Source organism: Molossus molossus, unplaced genomic scaffold (assembly GCF_014108415.1).
Source record: "Molossus molossus isolate mMolMol1 unplaced genomic scaffold, mMolMol1.p scaffold_m16_p_2, whole genome shotgun sequence".
Lineage (NCBI taxonomy): Eukaryota > Metazoa > Chordata > Mammalia > Chiroptera > Molossidae > Molossus > Molossus molossus.
This window is the reverse complement of record NW_023425355.1, coordinates 105,112-127,186: the sequence shown is the minus strand read 5'-3', so window position 1 is coordinate 127,186 and position 22,075 is coordinate 105,112. Positions and strand designations below refer to the sequence as shown.

Below are 22,075 nucleotides of genomic sequence, written 5' to 3'. Positions count from 1 at the left end.
GGCCCAGGTTGGGTCTTGTGGGTGGCAGCCACTCAATGTGTCCCTTGCACGTCGATGTTTCTGTCTCTCTCTCTCCCCCTTCCATTCTATCTGAACAAAAAAAATGGAACAATGTCCTCAGGTGAGGGGAAAAAAAAGAAAGAAAATGAGTAGAAATTTGGGTATTCTTACTATTTCACAAATTTGTACTTTGGTATGACGCTTTTTGCCATGTTTGTGACATACCTTGCTGATCTTACAAAAGATATGATAACAATTTTCCAAACGGACCTTAAAGCTTTCTTTTGTCTGGGCCAAAGTCTAGGCAAAAGTGAAAAAAGAATAATCTGTGTTTAGATTTTCTAGGTTTAAACCTCATCTCTGTGACTTAATAGCTTTTAAAAATTACTTTGAAAATCATAAACTGCTGATCTAAGTGTTTTCATCTGTAAAATAGTCAATAATACTTATTTGACAAGGTGTAAAAGTGCTAGATCATAATACGTTATTAAAAGTCTGTTTCATGATATTTAAAATCACTTCCTTCCAGACCAAACTGGAATTACAACTGAAATATACAACAATCAACCTGAATAACTAACCAAAGACTAGGTAAACAGACATTGTATAACCATGGATTTACCGAAGAATCCACATCAAGACTGTTCCAAAGAGGACACGCAAGGTCAGTCACAGGCAGCATTTGATATTGACCTGCATAATAGTTCCTCCCAGGAGGCCCCGAAACCAACACACCAAGTAGACACCTTCACACAACATCAGAGCAGTACTGAATAAACTTCATAAACAGCACATCCAAAGGGAGATATCAGCAGACACCAGACCCTGCTGAGGAGAATTCTTCTTCATGTGTGCAGCACCTGCATAGCAGTTGGTACACAGTGTTCAGGGTTGCTCCTCACAGTCAGCCAGCCCACACATGAACAGACCAATAGCAATCAAGACTCAACTACAGCAGGGAGGGTTTACATAAACCACACAAGAGATATTACTGCAGCACTCAGCTCAGGTGATCAAGGAGACTGGATCCGTCAAGATACATACAACATAAGCCAACCAACCAAAACTAGGAGACAGAGAAGATCTACCTAATACATAGAAACAAACAAAAACCAGCAGCCAAAATGGGGAGACAAAGAAACATGCTCCAAATGAAAGAACAGGAGAAATCTCCAGAAAAAAAGAGCTAAATAAAATTCAGAGCAATTTATCAGACACAGAGTTCAAAGCAATGGTTATAAGGATGCACAAGGAACTTAGTAAGAATTACAAGGAACTTAACAGAAACTACAACAGCATGAAATAAAATATTAAAACCATAAAAAAGAACCAGTAAGAAATAAAGAATACAATACCTGAATGAAGAAAACACTAAAAGAAATAAGCAGTCGGTTGGATGGAGCAGAGGATCTAATCAGTGATTTGAAAGACAAGGTAGAAGACAACAGCCAATCAAAGCACCAAATAAAATAAAATAAAATAAAATAAAATAAAATAAAATAAAATAAAATAAGGATTGTTTAAGGGATATTTGAAAAAACATGAAGAGTAAAAACATCTGTATCATAGAGATACCAGAAGCAGAAGAGAGAAAGAAATGGGAATCTATTTGAAGAAAAATGACTGAAAACTTCTGTTACCTGGTGAAAGAAAAAGTCACACAGTATAGAAAGCACAGAGAGACCCAAAGAAGATGAAACAAAAGAGGTCCACACCAAAATACATCATAATTAAAATGAAAAAGGTTAGAGACTAAGACAGAGTCTTGAAAGCAGCAAAAGAAAGCCTGGTCAGTGTTGCTCAGTGGACTGAGCATCCTCCCATGAACTGAGAGGTCCCAGTTGGATTCCCAGTCAGGGAACATGCTGGGGTTGCAGGCTCAATCCCCAGCAGGGGGCGTGCAGGAGGCAGCCGATCTATATTTCCCACATTGATGTTTCTATATCTATCTCCCTTCCTCTCTCTCTAAAAAACAATAAAAACTTATTTTAAAAAAAATACAGCAAAAGAAAGACAGTTAGTTACCTACAAAAGAACTCCTTGACTTCTCAACAGAAACATTTTGTGCCAGAGGATTGGCATGAAATATTCAAAGAGATGAAAAGCAAGGACCACAAAGACTACTTTACCCAGGAAGGTTATCATTTAAAATTGTAGGAGAAATAAAGAGCTACCCAAACAAAAAGTACCATCAAACCAGTATCAGAAGAAATTTTAAAGGGTCTTCTATGAAAAGAAGAAAAAAAAAACACAGATGAATATAGTTATATAGAATAAAATAGCATTGAAAATTCTTTTCAATCGCACATGGAACATTTTCTACAATAAACCACATGTTAGGACAAAAAACAAATCTCAATAAATTTAAGAACATTAAAATCGTATCAATCATCTCCTCTGACCATAATGCTATGAAACTAGAAATCAACCACAAAAAATAACAACACCTGAAAAACAAAGTCTAAATAATGTTAATAAACAATGAATGGGTTAACAATGAGATCAAGGAAGAAAAGAAATTACCTTGAAAAAACTGTAAATGAGAACAAAACAAACCGAAACCTATGGGATACAGCAAAGATAGTTCTAACAGGGAAATTCAAAGCATTGCAGGCCTGCATCAGGAAACAAAAAAAAACACTCAAATAAGGAAATCTAACCTTACACTTTAAGAAACTGGAAAAAAAGTAAAATGTAAAAAGTGGCCCAGCTGGTGTGACTCAGTGGCTAAGCGTCAACCCATGCACCAGGAGGTCGCCAGTTCGATTCCCGGTCAGGGCACATGTCCAGCTTGTGGGCCCGATCCCCAGTGGGGGGCATGCAGGAGGCGGCCAATTGATGTTCTCTCTCATCAATGTTTCTATCTCTCTCGCCCTCTCCCTTCCTCTCTCTCTAAAATCGATAAAGAAAAAAAAATTTTTTTAAGTAAAAAGAGAGTACAAGAAAGGAAATAAAGATCAGAGAATAAACAAAATAGAGTCTAAAATAATACAACATTTCACGAGCTGGTTCTTTAAAAAAATAAAAAAGATAGAAAAACTTTTAACATCACTCATCAAGAAAAAAAAAAGAGAGGACCCACATAAATAAAATCAGAAACAAAGAGAAGTAACAATTGACACCAAAGAAATGCAAAATATTGTAAGAAAATATTACAAACTGCTATATGGTAAAAAAAAAAAAACAATCTGGATAAAATATATAAATTCCTGGAAACACACAATCTTACAAAACTGGATCACAAAAATGCTCAAGCTCATATGACAAGGTCAGCATTATCCTAATTCTAAAACCAGATAAAGACACTACAAAGAAAGAAAATTGTAGGCTAAAATCCCCAATGAACATAGATGCTAATCCACAAGAAAATATTAGCAAACCAGATCCAGCAATACATGAAAAAGATCATATACCATGATCAAGTGGGATTTAATGCAAGGTTGGTACAATATCCACAAATCAATAAACATGATACAACACATAAACAAAATGAAAAATAAAAGCCAAACGATTATATCAATACACAGATGCAGAAAAAGCATCTGATACAATCCAGCACCCATTTATGATAAAAAGTCTAAGAAAACTGGAAACATACCTCAACATAATCAAAGTCACATATGACAAACACACAGCCAACATCATACACAATGGGCAAAAACTAAAAGTGTTTCCCTTAAGATCAACAACAAAACAGGAATATCCACTTTCACCACTCTTGTTCACCATAGTAATGAAAGTCGTAGCCACAGCAATCATACAAGAAGAAATAAAATGCATTAAAATTGGAAAGGAAGTAAAGCTGTCATTATTTACTGATGATATGATATTTATTGTACATAGAAAATCCTAAAGTCTCCACCAAAAAACTATCAGATCTTATAAATGAATTTGGCAAAGTAGCAGGAAAAAAATTAATATTTATAAATTGGTGGCATTTTAAAACATCAACAATGAATGATCAGAAAGAGAAACTAAGAAACAATCCCTTTTACTATTGCAACAACAACAAAATGAGGTACTGCTTTGGCCAATGTGGCTCAGTTGGTTGGAGCATCATTTCATACACCAAAAGGTTGTGGGTTCGATTCCCCGTCAGGGCACATGCCCAGGTTGTGGGCCAAATGCCCAGTGGGGAGCAAGCAGGAGGCAGCCAATTGATGTTTTCTCATTGATGTTTCCATCTCTCTCTCCCTCTCCCTTCCTCTCTCTCTAATGTCAATTAAAAAAAAAAAAAAGAACTGGTACAACTTAACTAAAGGAAGATAATCCAATTTAAAATGGGCAAAGGTCCAGTGGACATCCCCAGTATCCCCCCTGCACCTCCACTCGATCCTGGGATTAGTCTCAGAGTGTGTCCTTCATGCAGGGAAAAAGTGTTTCTTTAGCACCAGTTCTTGGGTTTACAGATAATGTGCTCCACAACCCAACAGAAGGGTGAGGAAAGGTGCGCTCTGGGTGGTTAAGGGAAGGTGGCCAGGTTCCAGGGCTTCGTTTCTCTGTCTGGAATGCCAACTGCCAGACAACTGTGGCAGCACCTTTGTGCTTCGTCCCTGCCCAGTTCACTGGACTCAGGCGCAGCTCCTACTGTGTACTCCTCACAAATGCTCACGAGAGGACAGGTGGGTCCACGGCAGCAGTTTTCCGTGTTCTATACTGTGAGCACTTGCAGAGTGGCCACAGCTCCAGGGAGCACAGCACAGGTTTGCATGGAGTGATGGTGTCTCTGGGACGTGTGGCACGGAACATCCTGTGTTGTCAGTGGCTCTGGTGTCTGAGGTACTGGTATGTGCAGTGGCCATGGAGCCAGGGTTTGAAGTATAGGCATGGGTGGCATCGCTGTGGAACTGGGGTCTGTGGCAGGTGCACATAGAGCAGCCATGGCTCTGGGGTTGAGGGCAAGCACAGGGTTGGTGGCAGCAGGCTTAGTAGTAGGATGGCTGTCCTGGGGCCTCTCGTGGTGTTCAGTGGCAAAAGCTGCCAGGGTCCTCCACAAAGCACACCTTGTGACTGAGACTGTTAGCACCTGCCCTGTTTCTTTGTTCTTAGCCTTCTCAATATGTCTCCATCATACTGACCTCACCAGCAATCTTTCCTGTGTGATTATTCCACATTTTTTGTTCCACTGTGTTGCTGTAGGTTCTTAATTAGACTCTTTACCCCTCCCATGGCTATTTTCAGTCATGCACAGCTGTCATTTTTTTTTTTTTTTTTTTTTTTTGTGGGTGGGAAACAAAGGCTGGTATCTTCTACTCTGCCATCTTTCTGACACCACAGATCTTTCTCTCTTTGTATCTTGTAATAGTTTTTGGCTTAAAAGTTCTTTAATGTGACTTTAGTATAGGTACCTTGTTGTTCTCTTTTGGTTACTATTTCCTTGGAAGAACATTTTCCATTCTTCACTTTTGACCTATTTATGTCTTTGGTTTAAAGTGGACAGCATACGGCCTGCGGTCCGGAGAGACACGGGTTCGGTTCCCGCTAAGGGCATGTACTTCGGTTGCAGTTTGTCCCCGGCCCTGGTTGGTCGTGCGGGTGGCAGCCACTCGATGTGTCCCTTACACATCGATGTTTCTCTCTCTCTCTCCCTTCCTCTCTCTCCCTCCCACGCTATCTGTACAAAAAATGGAAAAATATCCTCTGGTGAGGATAAAAAAATAAAAAAAAATAAATAAAGTGGACAGCATAAAGATAGATGATGTTTATCAATTATGTAAACATCTGCCTTTCAATTGTATAGCTTAATTCATTTACATTTAAAATAATTACTCATAGAAAAGACTTGTAAATTTTTGCTGTTTATTTTTTATAAACATATCTTTTATGTTAATCAATTCTTGCATTACTGCTTTCCTTTGTGTTTAATTTTATTTTTCTTGTGCACCAACTTGATTCCATAAATGGTAAAATTTAAACCAGTATTCTCCCTAATGTTTGTAGGCTGTTTAAATCTCTTCCACTTTTTTGTAATGTTTTATTTTGGAAATCAATCTGTTTTATAGTAGTCACATATTATAAGTACGTGATGTAATTATAAATTATTTGATAAAACCTTATCAAATACTGCAGGAAACTCTTTGATTCAATGGAGCACAATTTGAAAATGATCAATTTAACTTTTTCCTAAAAGTTGTCTTCCAGAGTCTTACTGAGTTCTAAAACAATGGTTTCATAGAATGGAACTAGATGAGTTTTCAAAATCCAAATTGGTTTTTGTTTCTCTAATTATATCACCAATGTACTAATTATATCCTAATTTTAAATATATCCATAGCTCGTGATTTCACAACCTCCTTCGACAGGCAATACTACCTTAATTTATCTTTATCACTAAGAGCTCTTTTTAAAGAATACCCTGAGCCCAGCCGGTGTGGCTCAGTGGTTGAGCATCGACCTATGCACCAAGAGGTCACTGGTTTGATTTCTGGTCAGGGCACATGCCCAGGTTGTGGGTCCGGTCCCCAGTGGGGGCGTGCAGGAGGCGGCCAGTCGTTCTATCTCATCAACATCTCTATCTCCCCCCCTCTCCCTTCCTCTCTCTCTCAAATCAATAAAGAAAAAAAATTTAAAGAATACCCTGAATATCTGTTTTGTAGCAGAAAGCGTTTTGCTTCTCTTTTTGCCCTTGTCTTGCCTTCTTGCACTTTCACTTTCCTTTATGAAGTAATCAGTTTTCTTACCTTCTGGTTTGGCTGTTGTGGGAGTGTAAAAATAGACTTCCAGTAGGTCCACGTGAAGAACACAAAGATGGCATGGTAGAATATGAGGTAGATAACTGAAATTTAAGAAAAAAGAAAAAGTGTTTACACTAACATTTTGCCCATTTCTAAGAGTTCAAAGAGACATAAAGCTCTAAATCAAATTTCTATTTTGTTTTCTTATTACCAAATACTTTTTAGTATTACTATTGAACTTTAATTCTTATTTTACCCCATGCAGTGATAGAAACAATTTATAATGCCAAATATGGAACCAGCGACTTTCTGGAAGTTGCATGTTTGAAAAGTTTCCATGCAATTCTGAGAATAAAGAGAAAATGTCCTTTATGACAATATAGCCAATTGTTATTAACTCTACCACTGTGAGTGATGAAAAATGACAATACTACTTTCACAGCACTATAGAGTTTTCAATATGCTTTCATAATACTTTATTTAATTTTTTAAATAAATTTCAGAGCTCAGTAATAAAATAGGAATAGTTGATTAACTATAGGGGTAGTTGATTATGCAAATTCACACAGCTACTGTATAATGTAGCCAGGTTTTAGAAGGAATATTCTGACTCTAAATCACAAGTTCTTTTTAATAGCTCCAAAGAATACACACTATTGAAATGAGTTGTACATTTAAGACAATTGTAAAAGTGGTTCACCACTGCTTTTCTTTGTATCCCCTGTGCCTCCTAGATAGCTCTTCTAATATGTGAAATTTCCATATTCTCCACAGAGTTCATTATAGGACTAAAAGTTAGTTTACTGCTTCATTTTGAGTTCTTCAATGGTAAGGTCTTATTACTTCCTTTTTGCAAGCCTTTTATTGATTTTAAAGAGAGAGAGGAAGAGAGAGAGAGAGGCAGAGGCACACACCCTGACCGGGGATAAAACCCACAACCTGGGTATATGCCTTGACAGGAAATTGAACTCGCAACCTTTTGGTGTACCAGACAATGCTCCAACCAAGTGAATCATATCAGCCATGGTTTATTGTTTCCTTTTTTAAAAAATTGTAAAATTTATTGGGGTGACATCAGTCAATAAAATTATATCCTTCAAGTGTTCAATTCTGTGATACATTTTTTGCATATTGCATTGTATATTTCCTTGACTTGAGTATTGAAACAAGCTCTTATTACTTCAATCCATCAGACTCAAGGAAGAATGATGTTACAAACATGTTAAAAGGACTGAGACTTTTATACATTTAAGGCTGAATTTTTTTTAAAAAAAGAGCTGTACTCTCTTGGTCCAGTGCCCCCAGCCCTATAGTATAGGATTTCATTTTATGTGGTTGATTCATATAATTAGAAAATCTGATTTTCAAATTTAAACGACATAAAGTAAAAAGTAAATATCCACCAAACACAAAAATCTAACTTTCCACCTCCCCTTCCTAAGGCATAATAACTGTTTGGTTTGGTGTTTGATGTATATTATTCCAAATCTTCTTTTTCTTATATGTTTATATAAATGTATATGAACATAATACACATTGAATTTTTAATATATTTAAATTTTTTCTATTGTATTTCTTTTGAAAAATAATACAAACACAAGGTTCAAAGTTTGAAGGTATTAAATTGTACACAGTGAAAAGTCTCCCTTCTATCCCTGCCCCTCAGCAATATGGTTTCCCTCCCTAAAAGAAATGTCACACTGTCATGATTTTATTCTGTATCATTTCAGAATTTATACATATAAAAGCACCAAAATAGTATGCTTTTTTTTCCACACAAATAGCAGTATTCTATACACACTATTTTCACCTTACTTCTCTTTCATTTACTATAAGTTGTATATCATTTGTTCAATATAACTTAGAGAGAGTGAGCTTGTTCATTCTCATTTTTTTTTATGAATTTTTATTTATTTTTTTGTTACAGATATTTTACCTTTTTACCCCATTGGCACCCCCCCACCCCACCCCCCCTCCACCCTGTCCCTGGCTTAGTTGTCCATGTCCATTGGTCATGCATACATGCATATAAGTTCTGTGGTTTATCTCTTCCCACCCCCCCACCCCCCATCCCCTCTTCTGAGGGATGTCAATCTGTGCCCTACTTCCATGTGTCTGGGTCTACTGTATTCCTCAGACTGTTATGTTCATTATATTCCATATATAAGTGAGATCATGTGGTATTTGTCTTTTTCTGCTTGGCTTCTTTCACTTAGGATAATACTTTCCAGGTCCCTCCATGTCATCTCAAAGGATAAGAGATCTTTCTTTCTTACCGCTGCATAGTACTCCATTGTGTATATGTACCACAGCTTTTTTATCCATTCGTCTACTGGTGGACACTTGGGCTGTTTCCAGATCTTAGCTATTGTAAATAGTGCTGCTATGAACATGGGGGTACATAGATTCTTCCTGATTGGTGTTTCAGGCTTCTTAGGGTATATTCCCAGCAGTGGGATCACTGGGTCAAATGGAAGTTCAATTTTTAATTTTTTGAGGTAGCACCATATTGTTTTCCATAGTGGCTGCACCAGTCTGCATTCCCACCAGCAGTGTATTAGAGTCCCCTTTTCTCCACACCCTCGCCAACACTTGTTGTTTGATGATTTGTTGATGGCGGCCATTCTGACAGGTGTGAGGTGATACCTCATTGTCGTTTTAATTTGCATCTCTCTGATGATTAGTGATGTTGAACATTTCTTCATATGTCTCTTGGCCATTTGTATGTCCTGTTTGGAGAGGTGTCTATTCAGCTCCTCTGCCCATTTTTTAATTGGGTTCTTTGTCTTCCTTTTGTGGAGTTGTATGAGCACTCTATATATATTGGAAATTAACCCCTTATCTGATACATCATTGGCAATGATGTTTTCCCATACAGTGGGTTGCCTTTCCATTTTGATGATTGTTTCTTTTGCTGTGCAGAAGCTTTTGAGTTTGATGTAGTCCCATGTGTTCATTTTCTCCTTTATTTCTGTTGCCTTAGGTGATGTATCAGTGAAAATTCTGCTCCATATGATGTCCGAAATTTTGTTGCCTACATTTTCTTCTAGAATTTTTATGGATTCATGGGTCACATTTAAGTCTTTTATCCATTTTGAGTTTATTTTTGTGTATGGTGTAAGTTGATGGTCTAGTTTCATTATTTTGCATGTAGCTGTCCAGTTTTCCCAACACCATTTATTAAAGAGGTTGTCTTTACTCCACGGTATGCTCTTGCCACATTTGTCAAATATTAATTGAGCGTATTGCCTTGGGTCCATTTCTGGGTTTTCAGTTCTGTTCCACTGGTCTATATGCCTGTTCTTGTGCCAGTACCAGGCTGTTTTGGTTACAGTCGCTTTGTAGTATAACCTGATATCTGGTGTTGTGATCCCACCTACTTTGTTCTTCTTTTTCAAGATTGCTGTGGCTATTCGGGGTCTTTTTTGGTTCCATATGAACTTTTGAAGTATTTGTTCTAGTTATATGAAATATGTCGTTGGTATTTTGATGGGGATTGCATTGAATCTATAGATTGCTTTGGGTAGTATGGACATTTTAATTATGTTAATTCTTCCAATCCATGAACAGGGTATGTGCTTCCACTTTTTTATATCTTCCTCTATTTCTTTTTTCAATGACCTGTAGTTTTCTGCAAATAGGTCCTTTACTTCTTTGGTTAAGTTTATTCCTAGGTATCGTAATTTTTTTGGAGTGATGGTAAATGAGATTGTTTTTTCAGTTTCTCTTTCTGTGAGTTCATCATTGACGTACAAGAATGCCGTCGATTTCTTGACGTTAATTTTGTATCCTGCTACTTTGCCAAATTCATTTATTAAGTCTAATAGATTTTTGATGGAGTCTTTAGGGTTTTCTATGTACAATATCATGTCATCTGCAAATAATGACAGTTTCACTTCCTCCTTTCCAATTTGGATCCCTTTTATTTTTTCTTCATGTCTGATTGCTGTGGCTAAGACTTCCAGTACAATGTTAAATAAGAGTGGCGAAAGTGGACATCCCTGTCTTGTTCCTGTTCTTCTTTTTTTTTTTTTTATCCTCACCTGAGGACATTTTTCCATTTTTTGTTCAGGTAGACTGGGAGGGAGAGAGAGGAACAGAGAGAGAGAGAGAAACATCGATGTGAAAGGAACACATCGAATGGCTGCCACCCGCACAACCAACCAGGGCCGGGGACAAACTGCAACCGAGGTACGTGCCCTTAGCGGGAACCGAACCCGGGTCTCTCAGGACCGCAGGCCGATGCTCTAACCGCTGAACCAAACCGGCCAGGGCTTGTTCCTGTTCTTAATGGAAATGTTTTTAGTTTCTGTCCATTGAGTATGATGTTGGCTGTAGGTCTTTCATATATGGCCTTTATTATGTCGAGATATGATCCCTCTATTCCTACATTGCTGAGCGTTTTTATCAGAAATGGATGCTGGATTTTGTCGAATGCTTTTTCAGCCTCTATTGATATGATCATGTGGTTTTTATTCTTCATTTTGTTTATGTGGTGTATCACGTTTATTGATTTGCGAATATTGTACCAGCCTTGCATCCCTGGAATGAATCCCACTTGGTCATGGTGAATAATTTTTTTGATGTATTTCTGGATCCGATTTGCTAATATTTTGTTCAGGATTTTGGCGTCTATGTTCATCAGGGATATTGGCCTGTAGTTTTCTTTCTTCGTAGTGTCTTTTTCTGGTTTTGGAATTAGAATTATGCTGGCCTCATAGAACGTGTTTGGAAGTCTTCCTTCTTCTTGAATTATTTGAAATAGTTTGAGGAGAATGGGTGTTAGTTCTTTTTTGAATGTTCGGTAAAACTCCCCCGTGAAACCATCTGGGCCTGGGCTCTTGTTTGCTGGGAGAGTCTTGATTACCTCTTCAATTTCCTTAGTTGTTATTGGTCTGTTCAAGTTTTCTATCTCTTCCGGGAATAGTTTTGGGAGACTGTGTGTTTCTAGAAATGTGTCCATTTCACTTAGATTGTCGAATTTGTTGCCATATAGTTGTTCGTAGTAGTTGTTAACGATCTTTTGTATTTCCGTGGTGTTGGTTGTTACTTCTCCTCTTTCATTTCTGATTTTGTGTATTTGGGTTCTCTCTCTTTGTTTCTTGGTGAGTCTAGGTAAGGGTCCATCAGTCTTGTTTATCTTTTCGAAAAACCAGCTCTTTGTTTCATTGATCCTTTGAATTGTTTTTTTGGTCTCTATGTCATTTATTTCTGCTCTGATCTTTACTATTTCCTTCCTTCTACTTGCTCTGGGGTTTTCTTTTTGTTTGCTTTCTATTTCTTTAAGTTGTGAGGTTAGACAGTCAATTAGAAATTTTTCTTGTTTTTTGAGGTAGGCCTGTAGTGCTATGAACTTCCCTCTCAGAACTGCTTTCGCTGCATCCCATAGATTTTGTGTTGTTGTGTGTTCATTTTCATTGGTTTCCAGGAAGTTTTTGATTTCTTCCTTGATCTCCTCGATGACCCATTCATTGTTTAACAACATGCTATTTAGCCTCCATGTGTTGAAATGTCTTTGCATGTTCTTGTTGCAATTGATTTCTAGTTTCATGCCATTGTGATCTGAGAAGATGCTTGATATGATTTCAATCTTCTTGAACTTGTAGAGATTTAGTTTGTGTCCTATCATGTGGTCTATCTTTGAGAATGTCCCATGTGCACTTGAGAAGAATGTGTATTCTGTAGTTTTGGGGTGTAATTCTCTGTAGATATCTATTAAATCCATTTGGTCTAGTGCTTCATTTAGAGTCTCTGTTTCCTTGCTAATTTTTTGCCTAGAGGATCTATCCAGTGCTGTCAACGGGGTGTTGAAGTCCCCTGCTATGATTGTATTGTTGTCGATTTCTCCTTGGAAGTCCTCCAGAAGATTTTTAATATATTTTGGTGCTCCTATATTGGGTGCATATATGTTTATCAAGGTTATATCTTCCCGTTGGATAGATCCTTTCAATATTATGTAGTGGCCGTCTTTGTCTCTAGTTATGGTCTTCATTTTGAAATCTATTTTATCAGATATGAGAATTGCTACCCCAGCTTTTTTTTGCTTTCCATTTGCTTGGAAAATTTTTTTCCATCCCTTCACTTTCAACCTATGTGAGTCTTTTGTTGAGAGGTGGGTCTCTTGTAAACAACATATAGATGAGTCATGCTTTCTTATCCAATCAGCTACTCTGTGTCTCTTTATGGGAGCATTCAATCCATTTACGTTTAAGGTGATTATTGATATGTACTTATTTATTGCCATTTTTGTTTAGTGTGGTTCTATTTTTCTTCCCATTTCTACTGCTAATTACAGCAGTCCTTTTAACATTTCTTGCAGTGCTGGTTTGGTGCTAATGTATTCCCTTAGCCTTTTTTTGTCTGGGAAGCTCTTTATTTGATCTTCTATTTTGAATGATAGCCTTGCTTGGTAGAGTAGTCTTGGATTCAGATTCTTGTTTTTCATGACTTTGATTACTTCATGCCATTCTCTTCTGGCCTGTAGTATTTCTTGTGAGAAGTCAGCTGAGAGCCTTATGGGGTTCCCTTTGTAGGTAACCTGTTGCTTATCTCTTGCTGCTTTTAGGATTCTCTCTTTGTCTTTAGTTTGTGGCATTTTAATTACTATGTGTCTTGGTGTGGGCCTGTTTGGGTTCTTCTTACTTGGGACTCTCTGTGCTTCTTGAACTTGAATGCCTTCTTCCTTCACCAAATTAGGGAAGTTTTCTCTCACTATTTTTTTGAATATATTCTCTATCCCTTGCTCATTTTCTTCTTCTTCGGGGACTCCTATGATGCGAATATTGTTACGTTTCCAGTTGCCCCATAGTTCTCTTAAGCTGTCTTCCTGTTTTTTAATAGTTTTTTCCTTTTGTTTTTCTGATTGGTTGATTTTTTCTACCTTGTCTTCTAATTCAGTGATCCGGTCCTCAGCTTCCCCTACTCTGCTTTTTAAACCTTCCAATGTGTTTTTCATTTCTGATATGTCATTTTTTATCTCTTCTTGTTGGTTTTTAATTTCCAATTGGCTTATTTTCAGTGTCTCTATGTCCTTACTCATGCTGTTCAGCTTCCTCAAGATCATGGCTCTGAATTCTAGCTCTGTTAACATGCCTAATTGCTCCACATTGATCTCATCTTCGGTGGAGGTGTCTTGCTCTTTCATTTGGCTTCTGTTTCTGTGTTTCACCGTTTTGGCTATCACTGTGGGCTTTGGAGCCTGTCAAGTTCTCCCTGTGGGTGTTGGTGTTCTGCTGTTTGTGGCTCCCTCTCCTGTGTGTAGATGAGCGAGGGAGGACCCACGTTGAACACCACTGTCAAGTCTTACTTTCCTGGTTAATGTTGCCAGCCCAGGAAACGTACTGTTATCCTCTAGCTTTTTGCCTGGAGGCTAGCAGTCTAGGTTAGTTGATGAGTTTTGGGTTGTCAGTTGATTGAAAAACTCCCTCTGGTGCTCAGCCAAGGGGCTTTCACAAGGGTGGGGCAGATGCTGGTTGTTAATGAGCCTCAATTAGCACTTCAATGGCCCACAGGGTGGGGTTGGATCTCCGAGGGAGGGGCTGCTGCCTCTCCTCAGAGCCCTGGGAAGGAGCAATGTGGCCGCCATCCTGAGTGGCTGCACTCAGCCAAAGCTCTGAGCACCCTCCAAACCCCGAGTGTCCCGTCACAGCTCCAGTCCAGTCCGCCCTCCCTCTGCTGGAGCCCAAGGTGAGTGGCTGTGGCAGTTTCAGACTCTGTCCCGGCTGCCCTGTGGAGCCGCCTGGGAGTGTGACCCGAGGGCGCCGCTCCCAGCTAAGGCCGCTGCGGAGCTGCTGACCGTGGGTTCCCAGCCCCCGTCTCGCGCCTTCGCAAGCCTACCGGGATGGAGTCCGTGTCCCTCGTTGTATGGTCCTCGCAAGCTGCTTTTCTGTTGGTTTTTCCCGTCGATTTGTCTGTGTTATAGTTGTAATTCCAGTTTGGTTCTGGGAGACGGTCTGTGTAGCTCCGTTCACTCCGCCGCCATTTTTCGGTTCCTTCATTCTCATTTTTAACAGTTGTATGAGGATCCAAGATGTCAGCAGAGTAAGTAGGAGTTACACTCACCTCATCCCAGGACTAAACTGGAATTACAACTAAATTATAGAACAATCAACCTGAGTAACCAACTGAAGACTAGCTGAACAGAAGTTTTATAACCAAGGATTTACATAAGAAGCCACATTTAGACTGATAGGAAGAGCAGAGACATAAAAAAGGGGTGGCACCACTCCCTTGGGCAGCAGCTGAGATCCTGGAGGATAGCTGCAAAGGTTCCCCCTGAGGAATTAAGGGTCCCAAAGCCATGCTGGGCTTCCCAGCCCAGAGCATCAGAGCCATGAAGAGGTGTCCACATAACATCTGGCTGAGAAAATCAATGGGAATTTTGTCTGCCGAGGAGACACAGGAGGACTCTGCTAGAGACACAGGCTTCCTCTCAAAAGGCAAACACACAAAATCTCACTCACAGCCACTCACCCTGGATTCTTTCAGAAGTAGGGCAGAGTGGACTAGAGTTCTGTGAGGAGAGATTGAGGTTTGTGGTTCTGGGGATAGAGTTGAAGGGATAGGTACCAAGAATTTTGTGAATGAGTTCCTCTCACAACAGCAGAAGCTATCTTTCTTGGATGGAGAAGTCCTCTCCTTATGGGATCAGCCTGGGAGAATGCAATACCTTCACCTTCTGCACTGCCTGTCACCCCACCCTGCAGATCTCACACTCTGCTGAAGAATCAGCTGCCTAGCAGGGGTGTAGAGGTCTGAGAAAACTTAAGGGGTGTCAGTGACTGAGTTTTGTGGCTCTGGGGTGGGGGCCACTCCTTCTTCTTTCTCACAAGCCTGACAGGCACTCCCTCTCACGAGAGATCTGCTAGTCCCATCCTCCCAACTCCTGGTAGTCCTGCCCTGCTGAGATACAGCTGCTGGTAGACTCCAACAGACTAAGTTGTATTTTTTTTAAAAGGAGCTATTTTGGCCCAGCTGGTGTGGCTCAGTGGTTAAACATTAACCCATGCACCAAGAGGTCACCAGTTCAATTCCCAGTCAAGGCACATGCCCAGGTTGTGGGCCTAATCCCCAGTGGGGGGCACGCAGGAGGTGGCCAATCGATGTTTTTTCTCATCAATGTCTCTATCTCTCTCTCCCTCTCTAAAAATCAATAAAGAAAAATTTTTTTTAAAAAAGGAGAAGAAATAAAATAAAACGGAGCCATTTTGTCCTTACAGGTCCGAGGGGTGAAAGCCCTTCTTTCATACAGCCAAATACTGGTCTCTTTGTGCCTGGCAGACTCTGCCGGCCTAACCCTGAAGTTTTCCTGAGACTCTGTCCCATCACAAAGGTCTGCAGGCAACCAGTGGGTGGCAGCTAGATTTGGCATACCCTGTGAAAAATGTTGAGGGACCTCAGTCCTAACACTCTTGCTGAGATTTAGCCTGTAATCCTCCTGTGAACATCATTTGCAAGTACCTGGTGACTCAGTGAGAATCTTTTTCATGTAACATGAGTACTGCCAGAGGCTCTTTCTGTAACTGAACCTAACAGTCAGCTGGCAGACAAAGGCAGGTGGAGGCTAATCACAGGGTGCCGAGGGCCTTTTGCTGACCTACCCCTGGACTTTGTGATGATGGAAATTGGCCTTGGTGCACAGCTTAATCCTATCTATGCACACCCAAGACCAGTAGAGGCAGCCTCAAACTGTAGATTGCTTAATAGCTAGAAACAGGTTGCCCAGAACTAATCACAGGCAGCATCTGATATTGACTTGCACCAGAATCCCTATCAAGACTGGGAGACATAGAAGATCTACCTAATACATAGAAACAAACATAAAGAGGCAGTCAAAATGGGAAAACAAAGAAACATTCCCAAAATAAAAGAACAAGAGAAGTCTTTAAAAAAAAAAAAAAAAAAAAAAGCCCTGGCAAGTTTGGCTCAGCAGTTAGAGCATCGGCCCATGGACCAGAGAGTCCCGGGTTAAGTTCCCGCTAAGGGCATATACCTCAGTTTCAGTTTGTCCCTGGCCCCGGTTGGGATTGTGTGTGTGGCAACCAGTCCATGTGTCTCTCTCACATTGATGTTTCTCTCTCTCTCTCTTCCTCCCTCTCTCCCTCCCGCTTTTATATGTATAAAATTAAAAAAAAGTTTTAAAAAGAGCTAAATGAAATGGAGGCAAGCAATTTACCAGATACAGAGCTCAAAAAAATGTTTATAAGGTTACTCAACAAACAGTGAGAACTGCAAAAAGTTACTGAAAACTACAACAGCATAAAAAAGATGTAGAAAATAACCAGTCAGAAATAAAGAATACAATATCTGAAATGAAAAATACAGCCAAATACTCGTCTCTTTGTGCCTGGCAGACTCTGCCGGCCTAACAGTAAAAATAAACAGTAGGTTGGATGAAACAGAATCAAATCACTGAATTGAAAGACAAGGTAGCAGAAAACATGCAATCAGAACAATAAAAAGAAGAAATAATGACTGAAAACTTTCATAACCTGTTGAAGGAAAAAGACATTCAAGCCCAGGAAGTGCGGAGAGACCCAAACAAGATGACCCGAAAGAGGCCCATATCAAGACACATTAGCCCTGGCCGGTTTGGCTCAGCGGTTAGAGCGTCGGCCTGCGGTCCTGAGAGACCCGGGTTCGGTTCCCGCTAAGGGCATGTACCTCGGTTGCAGTTTGTCCCCGGCCCTGGTTGGTCGTGCGGGTGGCAGCCACTCGATGTGTCCCTTTCACATCGATGTTTCTCTCTCTCTCTCTCTCTCCCTCCCACACTCTATCTGAACAACAAAAAAAAAAAATAGAAAAAATGTCCTCGGGTGAGGATAAAAAAAAAAAAAGACACATTATAATTAAAATGAGGAATGCAAAGACAAAGAGATAACCTTAAAAGCAGCAAGAGAAAAAGAGTTAGTTACCTACAAGTGAGTTCCCATTAGACTTTCATCTGATTTCTCAACAGAAACATTTCAGGCCAGAAGAGATTGGCATGAAATATTCAGTGAGGAAAAGCAAGAGCCTACAGACAAGACTAATTTACCCAGCAATACTATCATTTAAAATTGAATGAGGAACAAAAAGACAACTACTAACTAGACGAAGCAATTCATACTGTGAATTGGAGAGAAGCACTCCTCTTCCCCACACACAAACACTCACACCCTTTCTTCTTGGACAGCAGCCATACTTGTCATCATCAACAAAGTAATTCTGATGGGGAAAATGAAACAAAGAAGCTGGAAGCTTGAGAGCACCACCTTCCAGATGCATGAGAAAACATCACTGTTTGTAGGTGAAGCCACCTACCATGTGTAAGACCAGGCAAGCAGCCCTACAGGGAGGTCCATGTGATGAGCAACTGAAGCCTCTAGCCAACAGTCATATGGGCACATCACCTTGGAAGCAGACTCTTCATCCCCAACAAGTTTTCATAAGACTGCCCTCAGCCAACTTTTTGACTACTAACTCCTGAGACACCCCAAGCCACAACTACTTGGCTAAGCCACTCCTGAATTCCTGACCCTTAGAAACTCTATAAGAGAATAAATGTTTATTTTTGCTTTAAAAAAATTGAATGAAGAACAAAAAGCTTTACAGACAAGAAAAGGTTAAATGAGTTCATTACCACCAAACCAGTATTATAAGAAATGTTAATGGGTCTTCCTAAAGAATAATAATATTTTTTTAAAAAAAGGAAAATAGTTATAAAGATTAAAATAACGTTAAATAAAAGCCCATCAATAGTCACTTTAAATGTAAATATCTTAAATAGTCCAATGAAAAGATATTGGATAACTGAATGGATAAAACAAACATCAGAATGGAAGATAGACACTAAAAGTAAATGGATAAAAAAATATTCATGCAAATGACAATAAAAATTAGAAACCTGGGGTAGCAATACTTATATCACACAAAATAGATTCTAACACAAAGGATACAATAAGAGACTAAGAAGGATGTAAAGGGAGAGTTTGAAGTAATACCATCATAGTAGAGGATTATAGCACTCACTGACCTCATCAATAAATTTTCCAGACAATAAAATCATGGAGGAAATAGAGGTAATAAATGACACACAGGATCAGATTAATTTAATTGCTATCCTCAGAGTGTTTAACCATAAAGCAGCACAGTATACATTATTTTCAAGTGCACATGGAAGAATTTCTAGGACACAAAATAAGTATCAATCAATTTAAGAAAACTGAAATAATAACAAGCATCTTACCTGACCATGATCAAAAGGAAAAAAAAACCTGATAGACACACAAAGACATGAAGGCTAAATAACATGTTACTAAATAAAAAATGTGTTGACAATGAGATCAAGAAAGAAATCTGAAAATACATTGAAACAATTGAAAAAGAGAAAAAAAATCCCCAAACCTATAGGACACAGCAAAAATCTGTCCTAAGAGGGAAATTCATAGCATTAGAGGCCTATCTCAAAAAACTAGAAGAATCTCAAATAAACAGTCAAACTTTACACTTCAAGTAACTTAAAAAAAAAGAACAGCAGCCCAGCTAGTATGGATCAGTGGCTTAGCATCAACCCATGGAGTAATAGGTTGCTGGTTTGATTCCTGGTCAGGACACCTGCCCAGGTTTCGGGCTTGATCCCCATCAAGGAGCATGCAGGAGGCAGCCAGTCAATGTTGGTGTTTATTTCTCATTGATGTTTCTATCTCTCTCCATCTCCCTCTCTCTCTAAAATCAATAAAAACATATTTTTTAAAAATTTAAAAATAGACTTCTGGTCAAGATGGTGGTGTAGCTAAACATGGTACTTGCCTCTTCCCACAACCACATCAAAATTACAACTAAACTACAACACAACCATCCTTCAGAACCACCTGACACCGAGCTGAATGGAAGCCCTACAACTACGAAATTAATGAAGAAGTCACATGGAGACTGGTAGGAAGGGTGGAGGCGGACGGGTTGGTCCCACACCCACATGTGGTGGATAAAAATCAGGAGGATATCTCTGCTGTGAAGGTCCTCCTTGAGGGCTGAGGGGACCTGATACCACACCAGGCTCCCAGCTCAGGGTTCCAGTGCCAGGAAGCGAATCCCCATCACTTCCGGCAGTAAAACCAGTGGGAGTTGAAGCTGAGGGAGGCTGAAGCTTCTGGAGTCCTAGGCAGTTCCTCTTAAAGGGCCCATGCATGGACTTACTTGGACTCACTCCTTTGGGGCCCTAGTGTTGGGGGGCAGCTTGAAAGGCACCAGAGACATACCAGGAAGAACTGAGTTGTTTGGCATTGGTGCAAAAATTGGAGAGGCAACTTTCTCCTGTACAGACGTGCTGGCAGAGGCCTTTGTTCCTTTGGTGAGCCCTTCCCTGGGGTGGCAGACAGCAGCCATATCTGGGACTCCAGCAACCTGGCTCACACTGTTTGCCCCACTCTGCTGATTCCCTGAGTCCCCTCCCCACCCAACTTCTGGGCCCACCCAAGCTGTTTCAAACGGCTTTACCATAGGATTGGCTTGTCTTGGACTGTGCTTCAGATTTTCCTGAAATCTCTCAAACAAGCAGCATCTGGTCTCAGCGAGCCCCATACCTCTCATTAAGTGGCCCCAGGCCCGGCCCTAGAAGCAGCCAGCCTTGGTTCACAATGTGGCTTTTCCTGGGCATCTCCAAGCCCAGCACAAGAAGCAGCAATCTGCCGATCACTTTGTAGCTTACGCCAGGTGGCCCCGAGTAGGACACAGGCAGTGGCTGACCTTGCCCCAGAGCCAGCACACCCAGTGGACAGCTTTAGACCACATCGAAACACCACCACCCAACCCCTCCACAAGTGACGCACTCAAGGAGTGGACTCAGTGGGTACCAGAGCCCTGCTGAAGTAAGTCTTGTTCTGTGTGGTGGGCCCTACACAGCTGATCCTCCAAGGTAGCCAGAGGCCAGTGGTCAGTGGGCACAGCCAGTCCTTGCAGCTGATCAGCTTGAGTAAATCCCTCCCATTGATGTTCCAACAGCAATCAAGACTTAGTTACAACACAGGGTGTATAGTCAACACTAGGGGTGTACCTCAAGGGCCCAGCTGGGGTGACTAGGGAGGCTGTGCCACTGGATCCTACAGGACACCTACAACAATCGGCCACCCTATGAAGCTAAGGAGACATAGCAACTCTACCTAATACATAGAGACAAACAAGGAAGCAGCCAAAGGAAGAGACAAAGAAACGTCCCAAATGAAAGAAGAGAACAAAATTCCAGGAAAATAACTAAACAAAATGGAGATAAGCAATCAGTCAGATGCAGAGTTCAAAACACTGGTTATAAGGATGCTCAAGGAAGTTAGTGAGAACTTCAAGGAACTTAAGGAGAACTCCAAGGAACTTAGTGAGAATATCAACAACATAAAAAAGGACCAGTCAGAAATGAAGGATGCACTAACTGAAATAAAGAATAATTTACAGGGAATCAATAGTACAGTAGGTGAAGCCAAGAAACAAACCATCGATTTGGATTATAAGGAAGCAAAGAACACCCAATCAGAACAGCAAAAAGAAAAAGGAATCCAAAAGAATGAGGACAGTGTTAGGAGCCTCTGGGACAACTTGGAGTGTACCAGCATTCACATTATGGGGGTACCAGAAGGAGAAGAGAGAGAACAAGAAATTGAAAACCTATTTGGAAAAATAATGACAGAAAACTTCCCTAACTTGGTGAAGGAAACAGACATACAAGTCCAGGAAACACAGAGAGTCCCAAACAAGATGAACCCAAAGAGGCCCATACCAAGACACATCATCATCAAAATGCCAAAGGTTAAAGACAAAGAGAGAATCTTAAAAGCAGCAAGAGAAAAGCAGTTCATTACCTACAAAGGAGCCCCCATAAGACTGTCAGCTGATTTCTCAAAAGAAACTTTGCAGGCCAGAAAGGAGTGGCTAGAGATATTCAAAGTGATGAAAAGCAATGACCTACAACCGAGACTACTCTATCCTACAAAGTTATCATTTAGAATCGATCGACATATAGAGTTTCCCAGACAAGAAAAAGCTAAAGGAGTTCATCACCACCAGACCAGTATTATGAGAAATGTTGAAGGGTTTTCTTGAAGGAGGGGAAGAACAAAATATAAACAATAAAATGGCAATACATACATATCTATCAACAATTGAATCTACAAACAAAATGAGCAAACAGAACAGAAATAGACTCCTAGATACAGAGAACTTTTTGTTTGCTTGCCAGATGGGAGGGGGCTGGCAGGATGTGTGAAAAAGATGAAGGAATTAAGAAGTACAAATTGGTTGTTAGACTGATGAACCTCAAAACGAAGGAGGGAGGGAGGGTGGGAAGAGATAAACCAAAGAACTTGTATGCATATATGCATAACCAATGGACACAGACAATACTGTGGGGAAGGCAGGTGGGGGGTGAGATTGGG

The 22,075-nt window shown here is 40.1% G+C and overlaps 1 protein-coding gene across 3 annotated transcripts in view; it reads right to left on the bottom strand.

Annotated features, from left to right (window-relative positions):
• The window catches only part of ZDHHC15 (zinc finger DHHC-type palmitoyltransferase 15), a 95,682-nt gene that overhangs the window by 51,727 nt on the left and 21,880 nt on the right, over nt 1-22,075 (bottom strand). For all 3 annotated transcript variants that reach the window (XM_036270745.1, XM_036270748.1, XM_036270746.1), the window contains one exon: nt 6,681-6,775. In XM_036270745.1, coding sequence (XP_036126638.1) covers nt 6,681-6,775 — 95 coding nt within the window. The remainder of the gene's footprint in view (nt 1-6,680; nt 6,776-22,075) is intronic.